This window comes from Vanellus vanellus (assembly GCF_965231255.1).
Source record: "Vanellus vanellus genome assembly, chromosome: 2".
Lineage (NCBI taxonomy): Eukaryota > Metazoa > Chordata > Aves > Charadriiformes > Charadriidae > Vanellus > Vanellus vanellus.
The window spans coordinates 47,739,771-47,760,670 of NC_138906.1; the positions used below are offsets into that span (position 1 = coordinate 47,739,771).

The 20,900-nt window shown below is 41.2% G+C and overlaps 2 protein-coding genes across 2 annotated transcripts in view; one reads left to right on the forward strand and one right to left on the reverse strand.

Moving 5' to 3' along the window:
* RPL14 (ribosomal protein L14) overlaps positions 1–20,900 on the reverse strand; it is a 291,729-nt gene that overhangs the window by 77,190 nt on the left and 193,639 nt on the right. The gene's annotated exons all lie outside the window — the stretch shown is intronic.
* On the forward strand, positions 950–20,207 carry NOD1 (nucleotide binding oligomerization domain containing 1). Its single transcript, XM_082479210.1, has 11 exons — positions 950–1,187; positions 3,075–3,249; positions 4,493–6,296; positions 8,348–8,431; positions 9,491–9,574; positions 11,131–11,214; positions 13,286–13,369; positions 15,454–15,537; positions 16,153–16,236; positions 18,328–18,411; positions 19,864–20,207. Exons 1-11 carry the CDS (start codon positions 972–974, stop codon positions 19,934–19,936), a joined length of 2,856 nt encoding a protein of 951 aa, XP_082335336.1. The 5' UTR covers positions 950–971; the 3' UTR covers positions 19,937–20,207.

Genomic DNA, 20,900 nt, shown 5'->3' on the forward strand with positions numbered 1-20,900 from the left:
ACATTGTTATTTTTCAGATTCTGAAAAACTGTGGTCTTTAACTTTTATGGTTACTCACCTGAATTTGATAAGATTAACCAAATTAAAACAATGCAATGATATTTTCCCTGTTTTACACACTGTCTGAACCAATAGCTTTAGGAGATGTGAAGTGCTCTGTGCCCCTTGGCGGTGTATTAGCTCTGAAATCTGCAGCAGCATTTTCACTGTTAGCATCATTTTACTCTTGGCTTTCTTAACAAACATCTGATCAGTTGTTTTCCCACAGTATTGATATCAAGCCTGGTGCCCTGAAGCTAAACACTTTTTACTAGTTTAGCTGAAACTGTCTCAGAGTTCACAGGGCCTCACTTACAGGGAGGATTACCATATTGGCAACACTTACTACTGGGTCTGTTGTTGTAACAAAGGAAGAGTAAAGTGAATTGCTACTATAAATTAAATCCTCCTACAAAATTAATTGCTATGAAATATAATTTTATTCCATTTATTTCTTTGTCCAGATATGTTTGGACAGATGCCCTGCTTTGTCTATTGAAACACGAAAAGCTAATAAAAAATATTAAATTATGCACTAAGAATATACAGTTAATAAAGCAGATGCCAGTGGTGTTGTTTGAGGCAAGCTACAGTAAAGTACTGGTACAGAAGGGAGACTGCCTGCTGTAGATTATTTTTTTTTTTCCAAAACCTGAACAAATAAATGGAAGTACCTGAGGAAGAAACTTTTTAATAAAGTTGGCCATGATATTACACAGAGGTTGGAAATATTCTTTGATGGCCAATTGAAGGAAGTATCTGTATAGGATAAGGTTTAAATTGAGGTTCCATACAATTATTTTTTACAGGATGGGTAATGTGAAAGACAGATTGCCTGTTTCCCCGAAGTTAACTCCAAGCTGACTTCTCACTGCAAATGGACAGTTTGTCAAAGATGAAGCTAGACGGAGCAGCTTTTTGCTGTCTCAACTATGGAAGGCCAACTTTGTGCTAACTTGGAGATTTCTGTGGGAAAACCTCCAGGAGCAAGTCCTCCGTCCTTCATTGCTTTGCTGAAGATATACCGAGAACTTCTGGTCAGTAGAATCCGAAACACGCAATGTTTGATTGACAACTTGATTAAGAATGACTACTTCTCCACTGAAGATGCAGAGATTGTTGTCCAATTTCCAACTCAAGCAGATAAGGTATTCTTTTTATTTCACTAGCAGTGTAAGCTTTTTGTTACTTTCAATTTATCACTGGGTTTTATGGGCTTGTCTGGCAAGTTTACGTCCAGCGTCTTTTCTAGTATTTGTTATTTTGGAACTTCCCCACCCCGTTCCTTCTGGACAAGTGTCTCCAGCATATCTCTTTCCAGCACTGCTGGTGCTACTTGTAATGCCTGTTAGCAGTTATAAGAACAAGTAGGGTAATAATTGCTGTTCTGTCCTCCCAGCTGCAGCTTTGTCCTCTGGTAACGAGGTGACCACAGTGGCTGTTAGAGTGCAGCTTGCTACACACAAGCCTTCATTATTGTGCAGAGCATCACAAGGAAAATCTAGTTCAGGATGCTATGGGACAGATCATCCTCCTTTAAAGGAGGAGAGGCGGAGATGAAATATTATTTTAGAAGTTAATGATTGTGTGTTGTCCATGTGTACACCTTCCCTCCTCTTTAAAGACCTATATACATTGTCTATGTTTGTATGGAAAATTGGTATATCCTGTCATATTTCAGGTTTTGATTCATCTTTGGACATCAGTAGCAAAATTATTTCCTGGTCTTTCGATAGGAGGAAATTGTCACATGTACACAGTTACTCTTTGTGTCATGACTTAAGACAACCTGATCTGTTTCCCCTACCAGCCAGTCATGCAGCATCAGGAAAGTGTAACAGTTAGAGGCAGGCAAACCATAAAAAATTCAGATCCCTTGGACTTCACTAACAGTGCAGTTTTTCATAAAATAGTAATTCTTGCTGGCAAGCTGAAATGGTAACACAGTGCTCATTCTGTGTATAGGGTCAAAGCTGAATAAATGCATGGTGTATGATCATCTCCATTTCTTATTGTTCAGCATAATATACATGATTGTTGCAACAAAGCTGAGGGGGAGGCTGTGCATCAGGAGTCTAAGCTGAGACAAAGAGCAGGCCACAATAGTAAGTGAAGTGAACTCTGTGGGAGCTTCTCTGGAAGGCATAAAATTGCTTTTTAGAGCATACAAATTGTCAAGAACACCATGCTTTTGCTGTGCTGTACGTACTTCACCCTGCTTTATGTTCACAAGAGACCACAGTCCCTAGTTTAGAACTGAGTTCTTCATTCGTGTCCAGCAAGTAGAGAATCCAGACATTCAAAATGGGCCCCCAAATGATTGCTCTGTCTTGCAGGGGCTTTTGTACTCGGGTTGTCCTGTACTGGTTGCACAGAGATGAGATTCTGCCTTGCCAGTAGAGGTAATACTTAGTCTTGTACCGCTCCAGCCACTGCCTGGTAGCCATTAGTTTTAATAACAGTTGCAGACAGTGAGTCCGTTGTACAGAGGGAGCCTGCAGAATTGAGTTGCTGTGTTAAAAGGAAGAGTTGCAGGTTTGGGGATCTGCATTAAGATCCAGAGAGAGATTCTGCCTACCCCGTTTTGGATTTGGCTGGATCCTGAGGTAAATCTAAATGTGACTGGAATATTTACAAACCAGAGGGTGAATTTAGGGCACTGAGAAACCACCCCTTTCTTTTTTATTTTAACCAGTATGGGATTTAAAATATGCTATCTAGCCAGGCTGAGGAAATCCTTTGGGTTCCCGGTTGAGGAGCGGTATTTATCCCTTTTGTTTCTGGTTAGCGTACGATTTAGCTACAAGTTCAGACCTTAACTTGCAGAGCTAACTTTCTTTCAACATCCAAATACAAATAAAAAGTCAGTTTCGTGATGATTCAAATTCAGAGCTAGATTGTGTTTTCAAGTTTTTGAAGCACCAGTTTTGATTTTGGTGCCCCATTCCAATCCCAAAATGATCCTAAAGCAGTCTATGAGTGTAACTGGGATAAAATGCTGTGCATCAATGATCTTTCATGTGGTGTTTTTTCAGGTTCGCAAAATTCTAGACTTGGTTCAGAGCAAGGGAGAAGAAGTCTCAGAATATTTCATCCGTGTCCTGCAGAAAGTCACTGATGTTTACTATGAACTTCAGCCTTGGCTGGATGAAATAGGTTATGAGCCTTCAGAGAATATTTGTAATAAACCTGTGGTAAATACAGATCCAGGTAAGGTCATGCATCTATATCCCTTTCCTTAGAACTACCCTATTATGTAGGAAGTTCTAACCAGGTGATGTGAGAGTAAGAGAGTCTAGGCAGGCACAGCCAGGGAAAGCAAATGTACGCATGCTGTGCTTGCTAGCACTGGTAGCCAGATAATTAAAAGGCACACTGTACAACACAACAGTCATGTTGATATATTACATCCTGTTTTGCTAACGTCAAGCTCTTTCTGCATTTGTTTGTGGATACGTAGCATAATGGCATAACCACCTTGTGCCAACTGTAGTATTTTCTAGGCTTCTGCTACAATTTATTAGCAACACTGTGATGTTTTGGTAATAGAATAGCCAGTATTTCATGATGAGGACAGTCAGGCAATGAGGCAGGTTGCCCAGAGAGACTGTGCAGTCTCCATACTTGGAGGTTTTCAAGATCCAACTAAATAAAGCCCTGAGTAACCTCATCTGATCTCATAAATGACCCTGTTCTGCTAGGGAGGATGGACTAGAGACCTTCTGAAGTCCCTTCCAACCTGAATTATTTGGTGATGCTAGATGATGAGTTATATCACAAGGCAGAGTTAAAGTATTGCAGAAATAAATGTTTTCCTCTTGAGAGGTTTTTTCATACTGTATAAATACAATAATTACTTTGCCCCCATCTGAAGTGAAGTTTCTGATGCAATAAAAAACACAAACCAACGTTGCACAATAACTGAGACTTTTTTTTTGTCACCTTAAAAGAATCTTTTTAGGTGCCTAGCACCCAGTTTCTAAAACACATGCCTTCTACTTATAATAATGAAAAATACCAAACAAGTTAGGAAAGAATAACCTCCTACCTGACAGAAATTGCAGTTAGAATATAAATATAGTGCAAAGGCAGATGCCAAAGCTAATTAGTGACCATCAACCTCTGACTTTGCAGAGAGTAAAACATTCTTTAACAAAAGGTCAGGGGCTTGGCTTTGAGTCTCAGCTGAAAGACAGCAGCCCCTTAAAGCAATGCAGTGTCAGTACTGGCTTTCAGGAAATGGTGGCTCACACTTTACCTCTTTCATTACCACCTGAATTTCCCAGGAGAGTGATGATGGCAGCACAAACAAATAGAAATAATCTGCCAAAGAACCAATTTCACATAAGAATTTTTTGGTTATTACCTTGTCTTAGTTCTCAAAGAGGTGGGTCATTGTATACATATACTTTTTAATAATAGTCTTTTTAATAATAGTTCACTGTCTTTTTAGTTAGCAGATATTGCCAGAAACTCAGACATGAACTGGGACGGGACTCCAAGTTTGTTACCTCGTATGCTCAGAGGGAAGAGATGCTGCTTGAAGAAATCTACTCTAACAGTATTATGGAGCTGGTCAGTTTTACCAATGAGAGTCTAGGCGAAGTGTGTCAATTAGAAGCCCTTTTTGATGATGCAGTTGGGCTAATTAATGAAGATGGAGAGACTATTTATGTCTTCGGTGATGCAGGAATTGGAAAATCCATCTTGCTGCAAAAGATACAAAGTCTTTGGGCCAGAAAAGAATTGGACATAGGGGCCAAATTTTTCTTCCGTTTCCGATGTAGGATGTTTAGTTGCTTTAAGGAAGACGAAGCCATATGTTTGAAAGACCTACTCTTCAAATATAATTGCTACCCAGACCAGGACCCCACAGAGGTGTTCCATCACATCTTGCAATTCCCTCATACAGTTCTTTTCACATTTGATGGCTTCGATGAGATCTATTCCAACTTTGATCTCAGTAGTGTTCCTGAGATGTGTTCACCCAACGAACCCATCCACCCCCTGGTGCTGCTGGTAAGTCTTCTCAGAGGAAAGCTTCTTAAGGGATCCAAGAAAATTCTTACAGCAAGGACAGGAACTGAGATCCAAAGAAACATCATTAGAAAAAAAGTGTTGCTCCGTGGTTTCTCCAGCAATAACCTGAAGGAATACACTGCCATCTTTTTCAAAGATGAGGGGCAACGAACACTGGTGTTGAACCAGTTGGAAGCCAACCCTAATCTCTGCAGTTTGTGTTCGGTGCCTTTATTTTGTTGGATTATCTTTAAATCCTATGAACACTTCCATTCCATGTTTGACAGCCACGAGCTTCCAGATTGTTCTGTTACATTGACAGATGTATTTTTGCTCATGGTTGAAGTCCATCTGAACCGATCTCTGAAAACAAGTTTGCTGAAGAACAACACCAGGAGCCAAGCAGAGATGTTCAAATCAAGAAAGGAAACTCTTCTAGCTTTGGGTAAAATGGCATACAAAGGGATGGAGAACTCGTTCTTTATCTTTGAGCAGGAGGAGGTCTCATCAGTGAACATCTCTGAAGAAGATTTGCAATTGGGCTTTCTCAGGACAGTTAAAGGTTACAGTGGCTGTGACAATCAGTCCACTTACGAGTTCTTGCACTTAACCCTTCAGTCTTTTTTCACAGCTTTGTTCCTAGTTATTGAAGAGAAAGTGGGCGCTAAGGAGTTACTTCAGTTCTTCAATGAATGTTCTTCCACTGAGACTGTCCAGCCTACTTGCCTTCGTATTCCTTGGTTGAAGAAACAGCTAGCAGGGGAGGATCCTTTCCGAAATAATGAACACTTTAATTTTACCAACCTGTTTCTTTGTGGCCTGCTTTCTAGATCCAAGCAGAAGCTCTTCAGACATTTAGTTTTGCCTGCCGTCATTAAAAGAAAGAGAAAGACACTCATCACGTACCTTGGGGAGAGCATGAAATCACACCTGAAAGGCCTCACTCGGTCCAGACTTCCAGGCTATAATCAGATCCAGGGCCAGCCCAACTTTGTTTGGATGCTGAGGTGCCTTTATGAGACCCAGAGTGAGAAAGTGGGGAAGTTGGCTGCCAAACGCATGCACGCCAATTACATCAAGCTCACATACTGCAATGCCTATGCTGCTGACTGTAGTGCTATTTCCTTTATTGTGCATCACTTTCAAAAGCGTCTGGCTCTAGATTTGGACAACAACAACATCAATGACTATGGAGTAAAACAGCTGCTTCCTTGTTTCAGCAAGCTTGCAGTGATCAGGTAGGAGTCTGTGCAAGCAGGTCTTTACTTATCCTTGGTTTATGCCACAAACTGCTGGGCTGGAGGAATTTATCTTGAAAGTGGAGAAGATAAGGATTCTTACTGCTGCTGGAAATTAGTTTCAGATCTTCTGAAGTCTTTGTTCAGCCAGCCACAGGAGTAGGGACAAGCTGTGAATTTGAAAACCCAAATGGAAAGGGTGCTAAGAAGTCCTTAGATGCCAGGACTGCTTAAACCTGTAGGTTTAGTTAGCTTCATCTCAAACTGTTTCGTCTCGAAAGAGGATTTTTATGGGACAAAGTGCTTAAGGGAAAAGAAAGGAAACAGAAGTGCTTCCTCCATCATCTGAAGATTGCCTGAGCCTATCTGTGACCTTGGTCATAGGGGATAAGAGAGGATCTACTATTCACAATAACCCTTGATCAAAAGCTCTGAATTTCTTGCTTTTACATCCTGCCAAGATGTCTGGCTTTCATAGAACAAAAGCTAACATGTAGTACTCCATGAAAGGATGTAGTTGAAGCTTTAGATGTGGTGTTTCCCTGAAGTGATATGGAGGGAGGACATGGCTTGGTGTGATCAGGGAGCACTAACTCCACCTCTGACATCACAGGCCAGATTGCTCCACCTCTAGTCCTTTGAGGTTGTGTCGTGTAGCCATACCTTATTTGTCCAAACAGTCAGGTGTGTAAAACCAGGAACTTCAAATATGTCTTTTTTAAAGCTCTTTCAGCCTCAAGAGATTTTTTTTTTTTTTAATAAATGGATTTATTCCTTCAGGTTGGCTGTGCTCTGCCTTGTTGTCCTCTAGGACTAAATCAAAGCAAGTGACGTTTATTTTTTCCAGTTAGTTGCAAATCAACTGACCTTCCTAGAGAAATTAATAAGGAAACCTGGGGGGAAAATGCATCACTATGTAAGATAAAACAAAAAAGAAAAGGACAGACTTTCATTCTTTGTCCCTATCATATGATCATGCCATACCCAGTGTGATCTTAACACCATCCCCAGCACCAAACCAGTCTGTTAGGTTGCCTTTTTGTCTTTATGGTTCTTCTGATGTTAGGACTTTGATTTCTAATGACCAATTTCTGCAGGTCGGTAACAGCTTAACCATCCCTTTCAAAGAAGCAGACTGTTCTGATCCTTAGAAATCGGCTCTGATTTCTCCTGTTTGCCTAGCGCATTCCAAAGTGACCAAGTTACTAGTAAGAGCAAGGGAGGCTGTTCATGATGAGGGACTCTCAGCAGTGAAGGTTCAGCTTCAGAGTTTGTGTAGAAACTAAAGCTGGTCAAAAAGTGTTCATGGGGACAGCTTTATCCAGAAAATGTGACTCATCAGAATTCGAATGCTTCATAGGAACCTGTCCATTTAGGCAAGGTGAAAAAGCTTGAGAAGTTTAAAAACAAAACAAACAAACAAAAAAAAACCAACAACAAACCCCAACCAAACCCCAAAACAACTATGAAAAGAAGTATTTTTTATTCTGTGAATGACAGACATTGATTTGTTTCATGTCTAGTTGGGACAATAAAATTAGAAACATCTAGTACACCCATGGGACTGCAGTTCTGTTTCCTGACCAGGGCTTTTCACAACCTTTATTCAGTGGAGCCTGAATGTGTTGTGACTTTCAAGATGCCTAGATTTCACTAGGTACTCAGAGAGAAGGTTGCAAGAATAGTAGTTTGAAAAGCTTGGTTTTGTTAGGGTGTCAAGCGAATTTCCTCTTGCAATCACTGTAAGCACGGGAGGAGGATGAAGTGTTTGTCTGTGGTTTCTGACTTACTGCAGTTTATTGTTTTCAGTTCTATGGACAGCTTCCAGAGCATTACCTTGGAGATTTGGGGTTTTTGTTTTCTATTGTTTTTGAAGTGAGCCACATGAAATTGAGCTCATGTTTTCCTTGAAGGCTTTTAATATGTGGCATAAGGACCTGTTAAAATATCAGAGGAAAATGCATAGACCTCCAGTCATTCCTTAACTCATAGGTGATGAACACTTGTAATCTGTATTGATTCAAACTTTCTTTTTGTTTGCTTCATTCCAGGCTCAGTGTAAATCAGGTCACAGATCATGGAGTAAGGATCTTGTATGAAGAACTCTCCAAGTACCAAATTGTGACTTTCCTGGGGTATGTACCAACTGGGAGCAAAACACTAGATCTTGATACTAGAAAATAAAACAGCAATGCTGACCGTACTGAAACAGCAAAGGTGGGGTGGAAACCACAGTTACCTCCTTATTTACTGAACATAAGCAAAGCAGCATTTTGTGTCAGAAATGATTCAGCTGCCACCCTGTAACAGTTCACTGGGAGAAGGACCAAAGTTTCCTCTCCCATTGCACTGCCTCACAGGCTGCCTTCCACTGACATCAAGCCCTTCTCTAACACAGTGCGGACCACTGTTGGGTTACTGAACTGTGAGGGCATGCTAGTTTTATACCTAAAGCCGCCTTCTAGCTGTGGAGAGGGGAGAGAGAGCGTGAGCAAGAGTGCACTTTATAGCTAGAGCCTCCTGTTTTCTGTGCTGTAAACTGATTTATTTCAACTATGCAAAGCAGCTACAGCTTGGTAGAGACTAGTATCAGAAACGTGCAGTTTCAAGTGTCATGTTCATGGTACCAATTTCTGTAAGACCTTAATCAGTTCTCAATCAAGTTGAGGCTGGAAGGCATGTTAGCTCTGACTTCCTGCTGTTGTTAAGTAGCTACATAAAAATGACTTTTTGAGAAATGTATGTGAATACCAAGAATCGCCTCCTTTCTCTGGTGCCTTAATGTAAGTACATCTGCTCAGTTATCTGATCTTCAGTAATATTTGCAAGGGGATTTTATGACTTTTAAAAGACCAAAAAGATGTTCTTATGGTGTTTTCTGACTTTTCTTCTGGCAATATTATTTCTGTACTAACACAGGAATAAAGGGAAGCTTTGTTTGCTTGGAGAGACCATTTATTAAAAAAAATCATATAAATATTTTCCCATGATTTACAGTCTGGTCTCCTTGTATTTTATATCTAGCCCTTCACAAAATGAATTGTGTATCAAAACAGAAATACCAGCAACTGTGAATATGTACAAAGCCTTATAAATAAGATAGATGCGATGTGTGCATTATAAAACATTCAGGTTGTAAATATTAAAGTAACAGCAGGAATAATGTATTTTTACAAATGTGATTTTTCTTTAAGCTTATACAACAATCAAATCACTGATGTTGGAGCCAAATATGTTGCAAAACTAATTGAAGAGTGTTCGAGCCTTGAATACGTTAAGTATGTTGGATTTATTTTTTTGCTTTCTACAGTATACTAATTAAGGTAAAGCAACTTGAAATAGGAAGGAGAATGGAAAAAAGACAAAAATTATATTTCAAATAAAATATAATTTAGGTTGCAATTGTATATTCTTTTACAGTAGTCTAGCAGTGAATGGCAGCAGGTGAAACTCTTGAATCCATAGTCTTTACTGGAATATAGTAGTAAGCAAAAGGAGAGCACGAGACCTGTTCTTTACCTAAATCCAATCTGGGCACCTGAGTGAGGCTTAAGTGGTGCATGAACCTTGCTGCCCCTTGCAATAGGCGAATTCACTTGGATTTAGTACCAAGCTTCTTTATGTCGTCTTTTACGGGCCATTGGAGTCATGCTGTGCTGGTGTCATACCTCAGTTCTGGAATTCCCCAAATTCACTTGGTGAGTTGTTCCCTTTAATTCCTGGAACTTCCCTAGATAAGAGTGTCTGGCCATGCACAACACTGGTTTGACATAAAGGTAGATCATTAACCAACAGTTTAATTGTAACCATAGCAGAAAATGAAGGTAACTACTGCAATGTCAGGGGCTGGTATGAATGTAGCAACAGGCAGCCAGGGACTTTTGGGTTCTAGTCCTTGTTCTACCACTAACTTGCTCTGAAACACCACACTAGCCTCATCCTTCCCACTGGAAATACTTGCAGAGTTTTGAAACCCAAGAGCACTCTGGTTCTTTCACTGCTTTGACACAGTGCCTTGCTTATTTAATCTAACTTTCACAAAAAAGCCTGTTGGAAGATGGTTACTTTCAGGCTGCATAGTAACCCCAGAGATTATTTTGAGATAGAGTGCATATTCATGTGCTAGAAGCCAATCAAACAGGCCAGTTTTACTTCATGTAAATGTAGTGGGTTGAGGGGGTTTTGGTTTGGTTTGTTCTTTACATCAATGTATATGCAATTGAGACTTATCTCTTCCTTGAACTCCAGCCAATTGATATTTCCTCATCTGCCAAAAAAAGAAAAGGTCTTCTGTAGAGTACCAGGCAGAGACACTCACTTCTGCACTGACCTATGCCACTACCTATAGCCTATGCTCAGAACAGAAAGACTTGAAATTATTACAATTTCTGCTTACCAGCTGCAGTCTTCTCTGGAGCCACACAACCTAGAAATTATTCTGTTCCCTGTGGCATAATGAAACATGCTGCATATAATTCAGGTACTCTGTAGCAACTGCTGATATTATGAACTATATTTAAAACTAGGCAGGGGTCCTTGTCTTGAGGATCAGTTCCTAAAGCTCGCTTCTGACATACTGAGCACCAGAACCAAAACTCTACAGTAATGCTTCTGATTCAGAGAGCTGATATGCAAAATATGTAAAAGACAACATAAAATGATGTCTTTTAATCAAAGGTCAAATGCCTGCAGTATTTTTTTACTCTAGGTTAATCTTTGATAACTGTAGCTAGCCTCCAGAGTTAATTAGCCTTAAATAGTTGTATTGCTTTCTGAGCTGGTGTTCTAATAGCTGTACTGTGATGTACCTCATCAATTCACGTATTTTGTGCAGAATAGGAGCAAACAAAATAACGAGCGAAGGAGGGAAGTGCCTTGCCCAGGCCATCCAGAAGAGCAAGACAATATTTGAAATTGGGTAAGTCCAGTGCTAAGGAGCAGAGCTTGGGGCTTGGTTTTGTCAAGGCATCTGTAAATCCCTTAGGATTCCTTCTTTCACTCTTACTGTCTTTCCTTCTGCTGTTCCTCACCATGGCAGCATTAGAACAAGCTGGTGCAGAAACATAGCCACATTTTCCACTCGGACGGAAAACAAGGGCTGCTTTTTTTGTTCTCCAGTTCACACAAGGTTTGTTTGGGGTTTTGTTCCCCTGTTCTGACAGAACCTTAAAGGAGAGACAAACTAACAAAAGGACAATATGTAAAGATAGCCACTTTCCTTATGGCAGCACAGCTGTTTTGGAGCTATTTGGTCATTTTTTAAATTCTGGGTGGTTTTATGGCTATTGGCAATGTACCTAGTTATTGAGTGTCATTGTTATAATTGTCAAACCTTCTGCATTGAGTCCTGATAAAGTTGTGAGCTGGGAGAATAAGAAGGAATTCCCATCATCCTTCTCTCTAGTCTGTCCCAAACTGGAGAGTCTGCTATTATTGGAGAGAGGTCTGAATGTACTATAAACCTGTAATCCCTGTCCTCTTTCTCAAGAGAGATGCTAGACTTGATGGTTTGATTTTTTTTTTTCTATCTGGCAAGTGTCAGTTCTCTTTCCACTCTACAGGAGAACATTTTTCTCAGAATCTAATACTCAAATACATGGAATTAAAATGTCTGTTTGGCCGTTGTGAGTATCAGAATAACCCTGAAACGTGAAAATCAGATTTGAACAATCAGATTTTTGGTCTTTAATTTTGTTGTTCTACAACATTTTACAAGTATAGTCAACAGCATGCCCACTTCCATTGTCATATAGCTGGGTCTGCTCTGCTGTACTTGCTGTAATTTCAGTGAAGGACTCCTATTTTTTCCTGTGGAGGAGATAATCACTACAAATGGATTTAGGATAGCTTGGGCAGAAGTGTTTAAACAGATACATTCAGTATTTACATAACAAACTGCATTGGGACTGAAAAACGAGGAAATTCTAGGGAACTTACTGGAAGTGGATGTGTTTAGATACCACAAAACTCAATTGATTTTAAAAGAGCTGCCAACTAATTACCCATCGAGCTGAGTGTGGCTCTGAGTCATCAAGCCATGATCCCTGTAAAAAATACCTTATACCTCAGCAGAGGCGCTTCTGAGCCTCATAATATATGGTGAATTTTCAAAGGGGTTGTTCTGCATAGAAAAGATTTGACCAGATACTGTTACTAAATGTTGAATAAATCTCTGCAGCTTTTACCACATTACCTTCTCTTAACCCTTTGTGTTAGCAAGGGTTGTTTTTCCACTGGAAATACTATTTCTTACAAATGTGTGGAAGAGCCCAGGGTCATACTGACCCTGTGAGATTTTGATCTTTCTCTTGGCAGCTGGAGAGAGAGGAGATATCACTTGGGTATAACACTGAAGGAATTTGTCGTGGTTTGGGTGCTGATGGTAACCATTTTGCCAGACTATTCTGAAGGAGAGGGAGAGCTTGAAGAGCAGTTTGTTTCAGAAAGTCGCCCATTTGGATGTGGGTCCCTGTGCTGCTGTGCATCTGGGGAGCCTTTCCCAAGACCTGTACTTTGCACTGTGTAAAGGCTAGTCTGTGCCCAGCTGGTAACAGGAAAACTGCAGCAGGGGTGTGGGGAAGAAATGCTTAGCAGGAAAATGATAAGATTTAGGACTTGGTGATTTCGCACGGGAGCTCACTGTACAAGACCACAAGACTCCTTTACCCCATAAGAATACAGAGCTGCCAAGGGTTTGCCCAGCACAGCAAAGTGATCCCAAAAGCACTCCTGCTGCAGCAGGCGTCTCCTAGAGCCGCTTCTGTGCTGTGGCCTTAGGGTACTGGTGAGTCAGCAGAGGCTGATGGTGTGGTGTGCAGGGAGTGGAACATGGCTGGCTCATCGGGGAGGGTACCTGCCAGGTTTCTCAGAAGCCTGAAAGACTGTGAAGTAATCCGGGGGCAGGGGAGGGAAGAGGAAAAGGGAGAATGCAATGCCGAGGGCAGTAGGACAGCACACCTGATTATCTCCTGGTTTCCTCTCTTCACCAGGATGTGGGGTAATCAAGTTGGAGACGAAGGAGCAAAGGCATTTGCAGAGGCCCTGAGGAACCACCCCAGGTTAACAAATGTGAGGTAAAACACCAGCGGAGCCAGACAGCTCGGCGTAGTGCTGGCTTTCCCATCGTACTTTGAAGCAATGACTCTTCCCACCAAGTGTTAGCTTGGAATGCCATCTGGTATTGCAGCCTTTGCTGTGTAACCAACAGGCTCATGGTGCAAGCAAGAGGCCATACTGAATCAAAAAGCCCTGTGCAGCCATTAAGCAAGTTAAAAATATTGCAGGGCTGGCATCCTTTCCTCTGTCTGCACCTCTTCCCCTCATGCTGCACGGTTACTGGCATTTGTGAAAACACATCGTCAGTGGGTGCCATTTTGATCTGGGAGCATTAGCAGAAGGATGCACCAGCTGTCACAGAATCAGACTCCCAGTGAGCTCAGCATTAACAGTTTCTGTTGCGAAGGTACAACAGCTTTTACCGAAGTAATTTTTAGGTAATGAACTGTTTGGATAGGGACTGGGGCATTCTTAAATTCAGACTCATCCTGTCCTTCAGTGGAGCTACGACACCACGTGTTCGGTGCTAATGAGATGTAGTTTTCATTGGAGTTCAGTGATTCAAACTAACCTTCTGGGTGAAGTTGGTAGCACAGCACGGGGAGAAGCCATCAGTGTAAGACTGCCTATGCCCTGCTAGACTCTCAAATGCTGGCTAGGGATTTAAAGATGTGTATTGTGCCTGCTGCTGCTGCTTTGGAGTCCCTCCACACAGCTGGAGCACTAGGTTGATGGTGATCCTTTTGATTTGTCTCCCAGTTCCACTGGCTTCCATAGTGAGGGAGCAGAAAAGGCTCCTTGGTTTCCCCACAAGGTGGCACATGGCACTAGTTTCTTTAGAAATATGGTACTTGGGGAGTTCGGGGATCTCTGGAGAGCTTATTGCTGCCACTTCACATCCAGGGATTTCAGAGCTGGTGCCTTGTCCTCCTTTCTGTCAGCAGATAGCCTGGCTTAAAAATTAAAAGATGAACAGGTGCAGTGACCTAGATATATTTAAACTTAAAAGCTATCTGAAATAGCCATCTTCCCATAATTGCAGAATCCATCTGGATGCAACAGACTTGAAAGAAAACATTTTGAACCTGAATCAGAGCCGAGGCATTCTCAGATGGGAGCAAATATGCTGATGAATGTGTTTGCAAAAATAAGGAGGAGTAACTGTGCTGGCTAGAGCTAGGTTTTGCTGGCACTCGTGCAGGGTGACTCTTCTGCTTTGCAGCGTACTTGCACTTGGGTTCATTTCTTATCTTCCACTGGTTAATCTTGCTTCACAATTTGAATTCATAGTTAGCACTAGTGGTAGCTTTGTGTGAAGATTGAGGGAAGATAGTCCCTGCTACATCATTTTACTTCAGCATATTTGCCATTTTTAAGCCTAGTCATGATGAACTCAGAATATCTAGTTTCAGCCGAAGATAGCAGGGGCTTGTACTAACACGTATTTGTGCTATTGCCCCACATGATTCCTCTTTCTGCCTTTTTTTGAGACCTCGCACTATGTTCAGGGTCTGGCCTGGCTTTTGACATGGGAAATGCTTTTTGAACTCTCAAAGCCTGGAGCACAGCTTTAACTGGATGATTTTGCCAATGTCTGTTCAAAGGATGAAGGGCAGACTAAGAAATGTTTGTGGTTTGTAATGGAAAGCATGCATTTTACAAGCTCATCTCTCCATACACAACAGAAGGTGTTGTGTTTGGAAGAAAAATGAGATACTCAGGTGTCTGAAGGACATAAAGGACAAAGTGCCCAGTTTGTACAGGGACTTGGGATGACAAATGCATGTAAAAACCTGTGTACTGCTAAGCACAATTCTGTCCTTGTTAAAAGCCTTGACTCTCAAAATCACTGGGTGCAACTCTGCTGTCAGTGCCGAGAGTACAACTCGCTGGCAGCAAACCTTATGGCCTGTATGACAGACCCACAATCGGGCTGCAGCCTGTTAACTGTTATCACTTGTAAAAGCCGTAAGGACTTACTGGTTTGCAAAGTACGTGAGCCTTTGAAACACCCAAATGCCAGGATATCCACTAGTATTTGGCAGTGGAAGAGCCAAGTGATGCTGGCTGTTTCTTACAGGTTTGTACTTTTACTTCACAGTCTCGCATTCAACGGCATCACGACAGAGGGAGGCAAAAGTATTGCTGAAGCTATGCAACACAACAACTCCGTGAAAATATTCTGGTAATTGACAGTGTGGTCTACTTCTCCTCCTCTTCTTTCTCCAGAGAAAGCTGCAGCCTAATTTTATTTCCTCCAATCTCATCACCTCCTCCTTCTCTCCCCTCCTCCGTCTCTCCTTCCCCTCATCCCCTATGCTTTCACTACCAGCAAGCTATAAGATATATTCTTTTGGAAGAACGTCGTCATGAATAACAGATCAGCAGCCAGTGTCCTTTAGGACATATTCTAATGTCATGCTTCTCTCTGCTCCCTCCATCTTGCTTTCCCCACCTTCTCTCACTTCCATCATCTGAAGTCAAGTTCTTTGTCCTCATTTTTTGCACCTCTTCAGTGTTGTCTCTACCTTTTTCCACCACACCTCATTTTAGACACAAACATCCTGAGAGAAGTATCATTAGAAAATTGCTCTGAGAATTAAAGATCTGATACTCTTGTCTCTTTTACCTCCAGGGCTTCTCTTCAGTATCTCTTTGTCTCCAGCCTTTAGAAATTGCTCAGGGCAGGAACAGCTCATCCCCCTTTGGCTGTCTAAAGCTAAGTTACAGACAAGCTGGAAAAACAGGGGACTGAAAAATAATGATAACTTCCTAAGCAAACATTTTCTCTCCCACTTAGGTTGACTAAAAACGAGCTGGATGATGAGGCAGCAATGAGTTTTGCAGAGATGCTGAAGGTCAACAAGAAACTGGTGCATTTATGGTGAGTTACATTCCACAGAGGCACAGACTCGTTGGCAGTCACTGCATTAAAGCTTCACCTTCCAAGTCTATGTAGGTCACAGTAAGCTTTCTCTGCATGGTCTGGATGCAGCTGACTGGTTGTAGACAGTTCTAATGGAAAGTTAATAAAGCTGCTGTCTAGTATGTTGACCCTGCTTTCATACAGGAAAAAGTTTAAGCTAGTTGTGTGTCCTGTTAACTTTCGAACAACTAATTGATTTAATATCTCCTTAGGGGAACTGCACTGGCTCAAACACGAAAATTTCCAAAAATGCAAACAGACAGCTGGAATAGAATGACCTTATTATGATTCTTAGTATTTATCATCATACTATGAAAGTAGCAAGCTCAACTCTTACTCTTCAAGAACCTACATGACAGACACTTAAAGACATGTCCCATTTGCAGATGTTTTCTTCTAGGGCTAGCACTTTCACTCATGCAAGACACTCATCTGTAAGACATAAATCCCTAGGAAACCAGGGATTATTTCTAGCAAGCACAGTGACTTGTTAAACTTCTAAGAAAATACAGCATTGGCTGTTCTAATCCAGAGGTTCACAAGAATTTGTCCCTGGATAGGGTTGGGCAGATGTGGGCTGTGAAAGAAATAGCCATCCATTCATTGCAAGTGATCTACAGGGCATAACAAACGGAATCCCTTTACAATGTTTACAGAGATTTTGCTAACCACACTCTAGCATTCCCTGTATTAATCCTAGTTCCCACATCTTAAGAAGTGTGCTGGTTGTCAGAGGTGCCAAGTACTTGTAGCCTCTTTTGAAAGCAGTAGAAGCCCTGGTGCCCATCACCCTGAAAATAAAAAGGGAGGGGGAGGGCTTGATTCCTTTGTGCCCAGCTGCAGATATGCTTCACTGAGCAGTTTGGTTTGAATTTGTAATGAAACTTTCCCCATCCAAAGCAGGCATAGTAATCTAGATAGATGTCTTTATCATGGCTCAGTATTGTCCAAGGGTTTCTGCCAGTAGACAAATTTATATCCTACTTTGTTGATTATACCAGTGGATACCTCCAAAAGGTAGTGACCTATATAGATAATATAACTTGAGGCAGATTTAAAGTATTTTTCCAGTAGCTGAAAGAATCTACTAGATCCCTTTGCATTTTGATTCATTTACCAAGTGCAGAAAATCCTTTAATGGGAATGCCTCCCTGCTTCTTTCCTTCCCTCCCTCCCCAAGAGATTGCTCAATTCGTTCCGATTTTCAGCCTCATCCTGAATCCTGTGGGATTCATGCAGCCAGTCACATGGGATGGTGCAGCTATGGGGCACACCATGGTAGACTGAAAGCTAAGTATTGAATTAGGCTAGGCTGATGAGTATATTTCTACTCCTGCAGATGAGGGGGCTTTGTTCATTTTTAGCTAGAGGGATGGTCTACAGTGGTTAATAAGTTATGTACTGCTTTATCAGTTGTGCTACTTAAAGATCTTCTGTATCATTTTTTCCCCTTAGCTCAGATGAGACTATACGTTATAGCTGCTAAGGTGGCTTCACTGGGACTTGAACCTGCTCATACCGGAGTCAAATTCAGTGCCTTATTTTTCAAAAATCTTGCTGGTCTGATAAACAAGACAGGAGGATTTGGCAACCTCTAGATCGTAACTGCTAAAACACCAGGTCTACACAGGTTCTGTACTCAGAATTTTCTGTACATCACTTAAAAATGTCTCCGAGTGTTCTTAATAAGAAAACAGAGCTAAGAGGTTAGTCAAAGAGTCCAAATATCACAATCCCATACCAGTAGTAAACAGATCTTAGCAGAAATTTGTCAGCTATGTAATTAAGCTCAGTATCTCCAGAATGCAACCACATGCAAGAGTAAAAGGAAAAGACTAACACTCTGGGCTCTGTTTCTGAAAGTGCATGTGGGGTATTTGACCGACGCTGTGTACCATCCTCACAGACAGAGGATGTACAGACAGAAATCACAGTCGTCTTCTTGTGGCAAACAGACAGCTTGCTCCTTGACATCAAGCTGAGCGTAGGTTGTGCATGCACTGTAAATTAGTTTGCATGTTAGTTTGACATGAAGTGCTTTCTTTTCAGGCTTATCCAGAATCAAATTACAGCCAAAGGGGTCAAGTACCTCAGCGAAGCTCTCAAGGAGAACACAGCTATTAAAGAAGTCTGGTAAAGATCCCTTCCTCAAAGGCTCACTTTGTAAACTTTCTTTCCTTTTAAAACACTTCTGGCATTACTAGTTTCCAGCCTAAAAAATGCAGAGCAAGTTTACGTGAAGCAGGGGTTGTAGTTCCAGCTGTGGGATTCAAATAGGTAAAAAGCTTCTGTCATCCAAGCACTTCCCTGTGTGTTACAAATGTCATGCATTTTTGTTAGTTCACGTCTGTCTGTACCGCTGATTCACAGACCATGTGTGTTTCCAGAATTTGGGCCTAAATTTATAGACCAAGTTTTACTTGTCCTGATTTATTTTTGAACTCCTGAACGTGTCCATGCTTTTCAGGAGCCTAAATCCCAACAAGCAGGAGAGGGTTACATTTAATTAGCATTACTAATTTGGTTCATAGAATTTGTGCTTGGATTTTCTTTGGGCGGTGCTCCAAACACACTGAAGGTGCTAAGCTACAAGAAGATTAACTTTTTGTGAGATTTGCTTGTTTTAGGTTAGGTAGGCATCACAGAGTCACACATGTGCATCGTAAGGCACAAAGCCAAATACCACATTCCTTCCCTCACCTCAGGGAGTGCAGGAGTCAATAGAACCGTGCTGGTTTTAGCACTGCTGCTTTATTATTGAACATGAAATTTATTTTTAAATATATATATTTGTTTTAGTGAAAGGACACTGAATTCTTGCTTAAAAAGACAATGACTCACTATCTGACTAGTGGGTTCCCTGCAGATGTGGAAGAGATGTTTTATTCAAAGGCCACCGTCAGCTTTCATCTACAGAACAGGCATCAATTCCCACTCGCATCATTCTGAATCTTCAGACCAAAATCTTGTCTTTTGATCCTTGCCTGAATTTTCAGAGGTGTTCATTAACCCAAATAATTTCATAAGTCTAAATTGTTTAATAGATTTCAACATTTCTGAAAGCTGCACTTACTAGGCTGCCCATTTTCAGGGGTGTAAATATCAAAGTAGATTAGCTTTATGTAGCCAGACTTGAAAAACTTACTGTAAGTCATTTCACGTTAATAATGCCTGAGTACTTAACAAAGGTTTCTTCCCATGTTGTCACAGCAGACACAAAATGCTCTGAAGACTATTTAAATTTCTTTAAACTCACCCGCTGCATGTTAAGAACCTTTGTCAGGTATGTGCTGCTTGCTGAAATGCAAACATCTGCATATCCAACACCGATTTTAGCTCAGTGAAGTTGAGGTGTTAGTTCAGTTTTTATTTCGGAAGAAGTAGCCTTGTTCCTCGAATGTGCAGTGGGAACAGCAGTGCTGCACGTAGCCTGTCTGAGGCCGGTGCCCAGCTGCATGCCATAGAGAAGCATGCCGCTCACAGGGCATTGCAAACCTGTGATCTCTGCTCCAAAACCTTAGGAAAATAGAAGATAGGCAACAGTCACTACCTTACCTTCTTATCCCTTTTATTTTTCCCCTCCAGTTTGAACGGGAACCTGATAAGCCAAGAAGAGGCCAAAGCTTTTGAAAATGAAGAACGGATCATTTGCTTTTGAATGAGGACTCTCCCATTTTGACAAGGTTCGTGTGAGAAAGGTGACTCCGACACTTGGCCTGCAGAGTTTATAAAGGCGTAAATCTGCAGAACTCATGGCAGGAGAGAGATACATGATTAGCTGCCTTTTTATGAACATGCTGTGCTCCCTCAGCTCCATCCCTTACCCTGCCTGTTATTCTTAATCCTTTTGGTGAGCAGGAAGTTGCCTGGGTAAATAATTCATGTTTGTGTGGTGCTTTGAAGATGAAATGCAGAGTGTTAACAGACCAAATCCACTGGCAGGTGTATGCATTTCGATAACCGAGTTTAGATTTATTCTGTACACTGATGTAAATAATCTCTTCACTTATTTATATACATGAATATGCACACACACACACATATATATATGGGAGAAAGAGTGCAGATGCACAAACTCCACAAGCTCACAGTATTATCTGCCTCATAACTGAAAACAAACATCTGTAGCTTTACTCCGTCCATAAATAGTTGCATGGTACCGATGTTTTCAACACGAATACCTTTCTCCTGCCTAGAAATTAGGCCCTTATTTCTCCACTGACTACAGCCAGCATTGTAGATACTGCTATTTTTTTTTTTTTTGAGCAATGGCTACATCAGGTTCAGATTACCTTCAATAATCCTTTTTTCCATATTGAGGCCAATACATTTTCTTTTCTACAATCAGATGTCCTTACTGCCATTGCTGTAAAAGCATAAAACTGGCAGTAAAACACTTTTGCTTAAAATTTCCTGAGGGCTGCATAGAAACTGCTACCTCCTGTTTTTACAGTGTTTGTTCTGGGGAGGGGGTCTGGAGATAAATGTGAAATATTAATTAGCAGGCTGTTCATTGCCTTGGCTCTTGGCCTAGACACCGTGCTGTTGGCAATACAGCAGTATTAAGTTGCCTAGCTTCAGTGGCGGGAAAGGACGATTGAAAATCAATTGTGTCAAGCAGA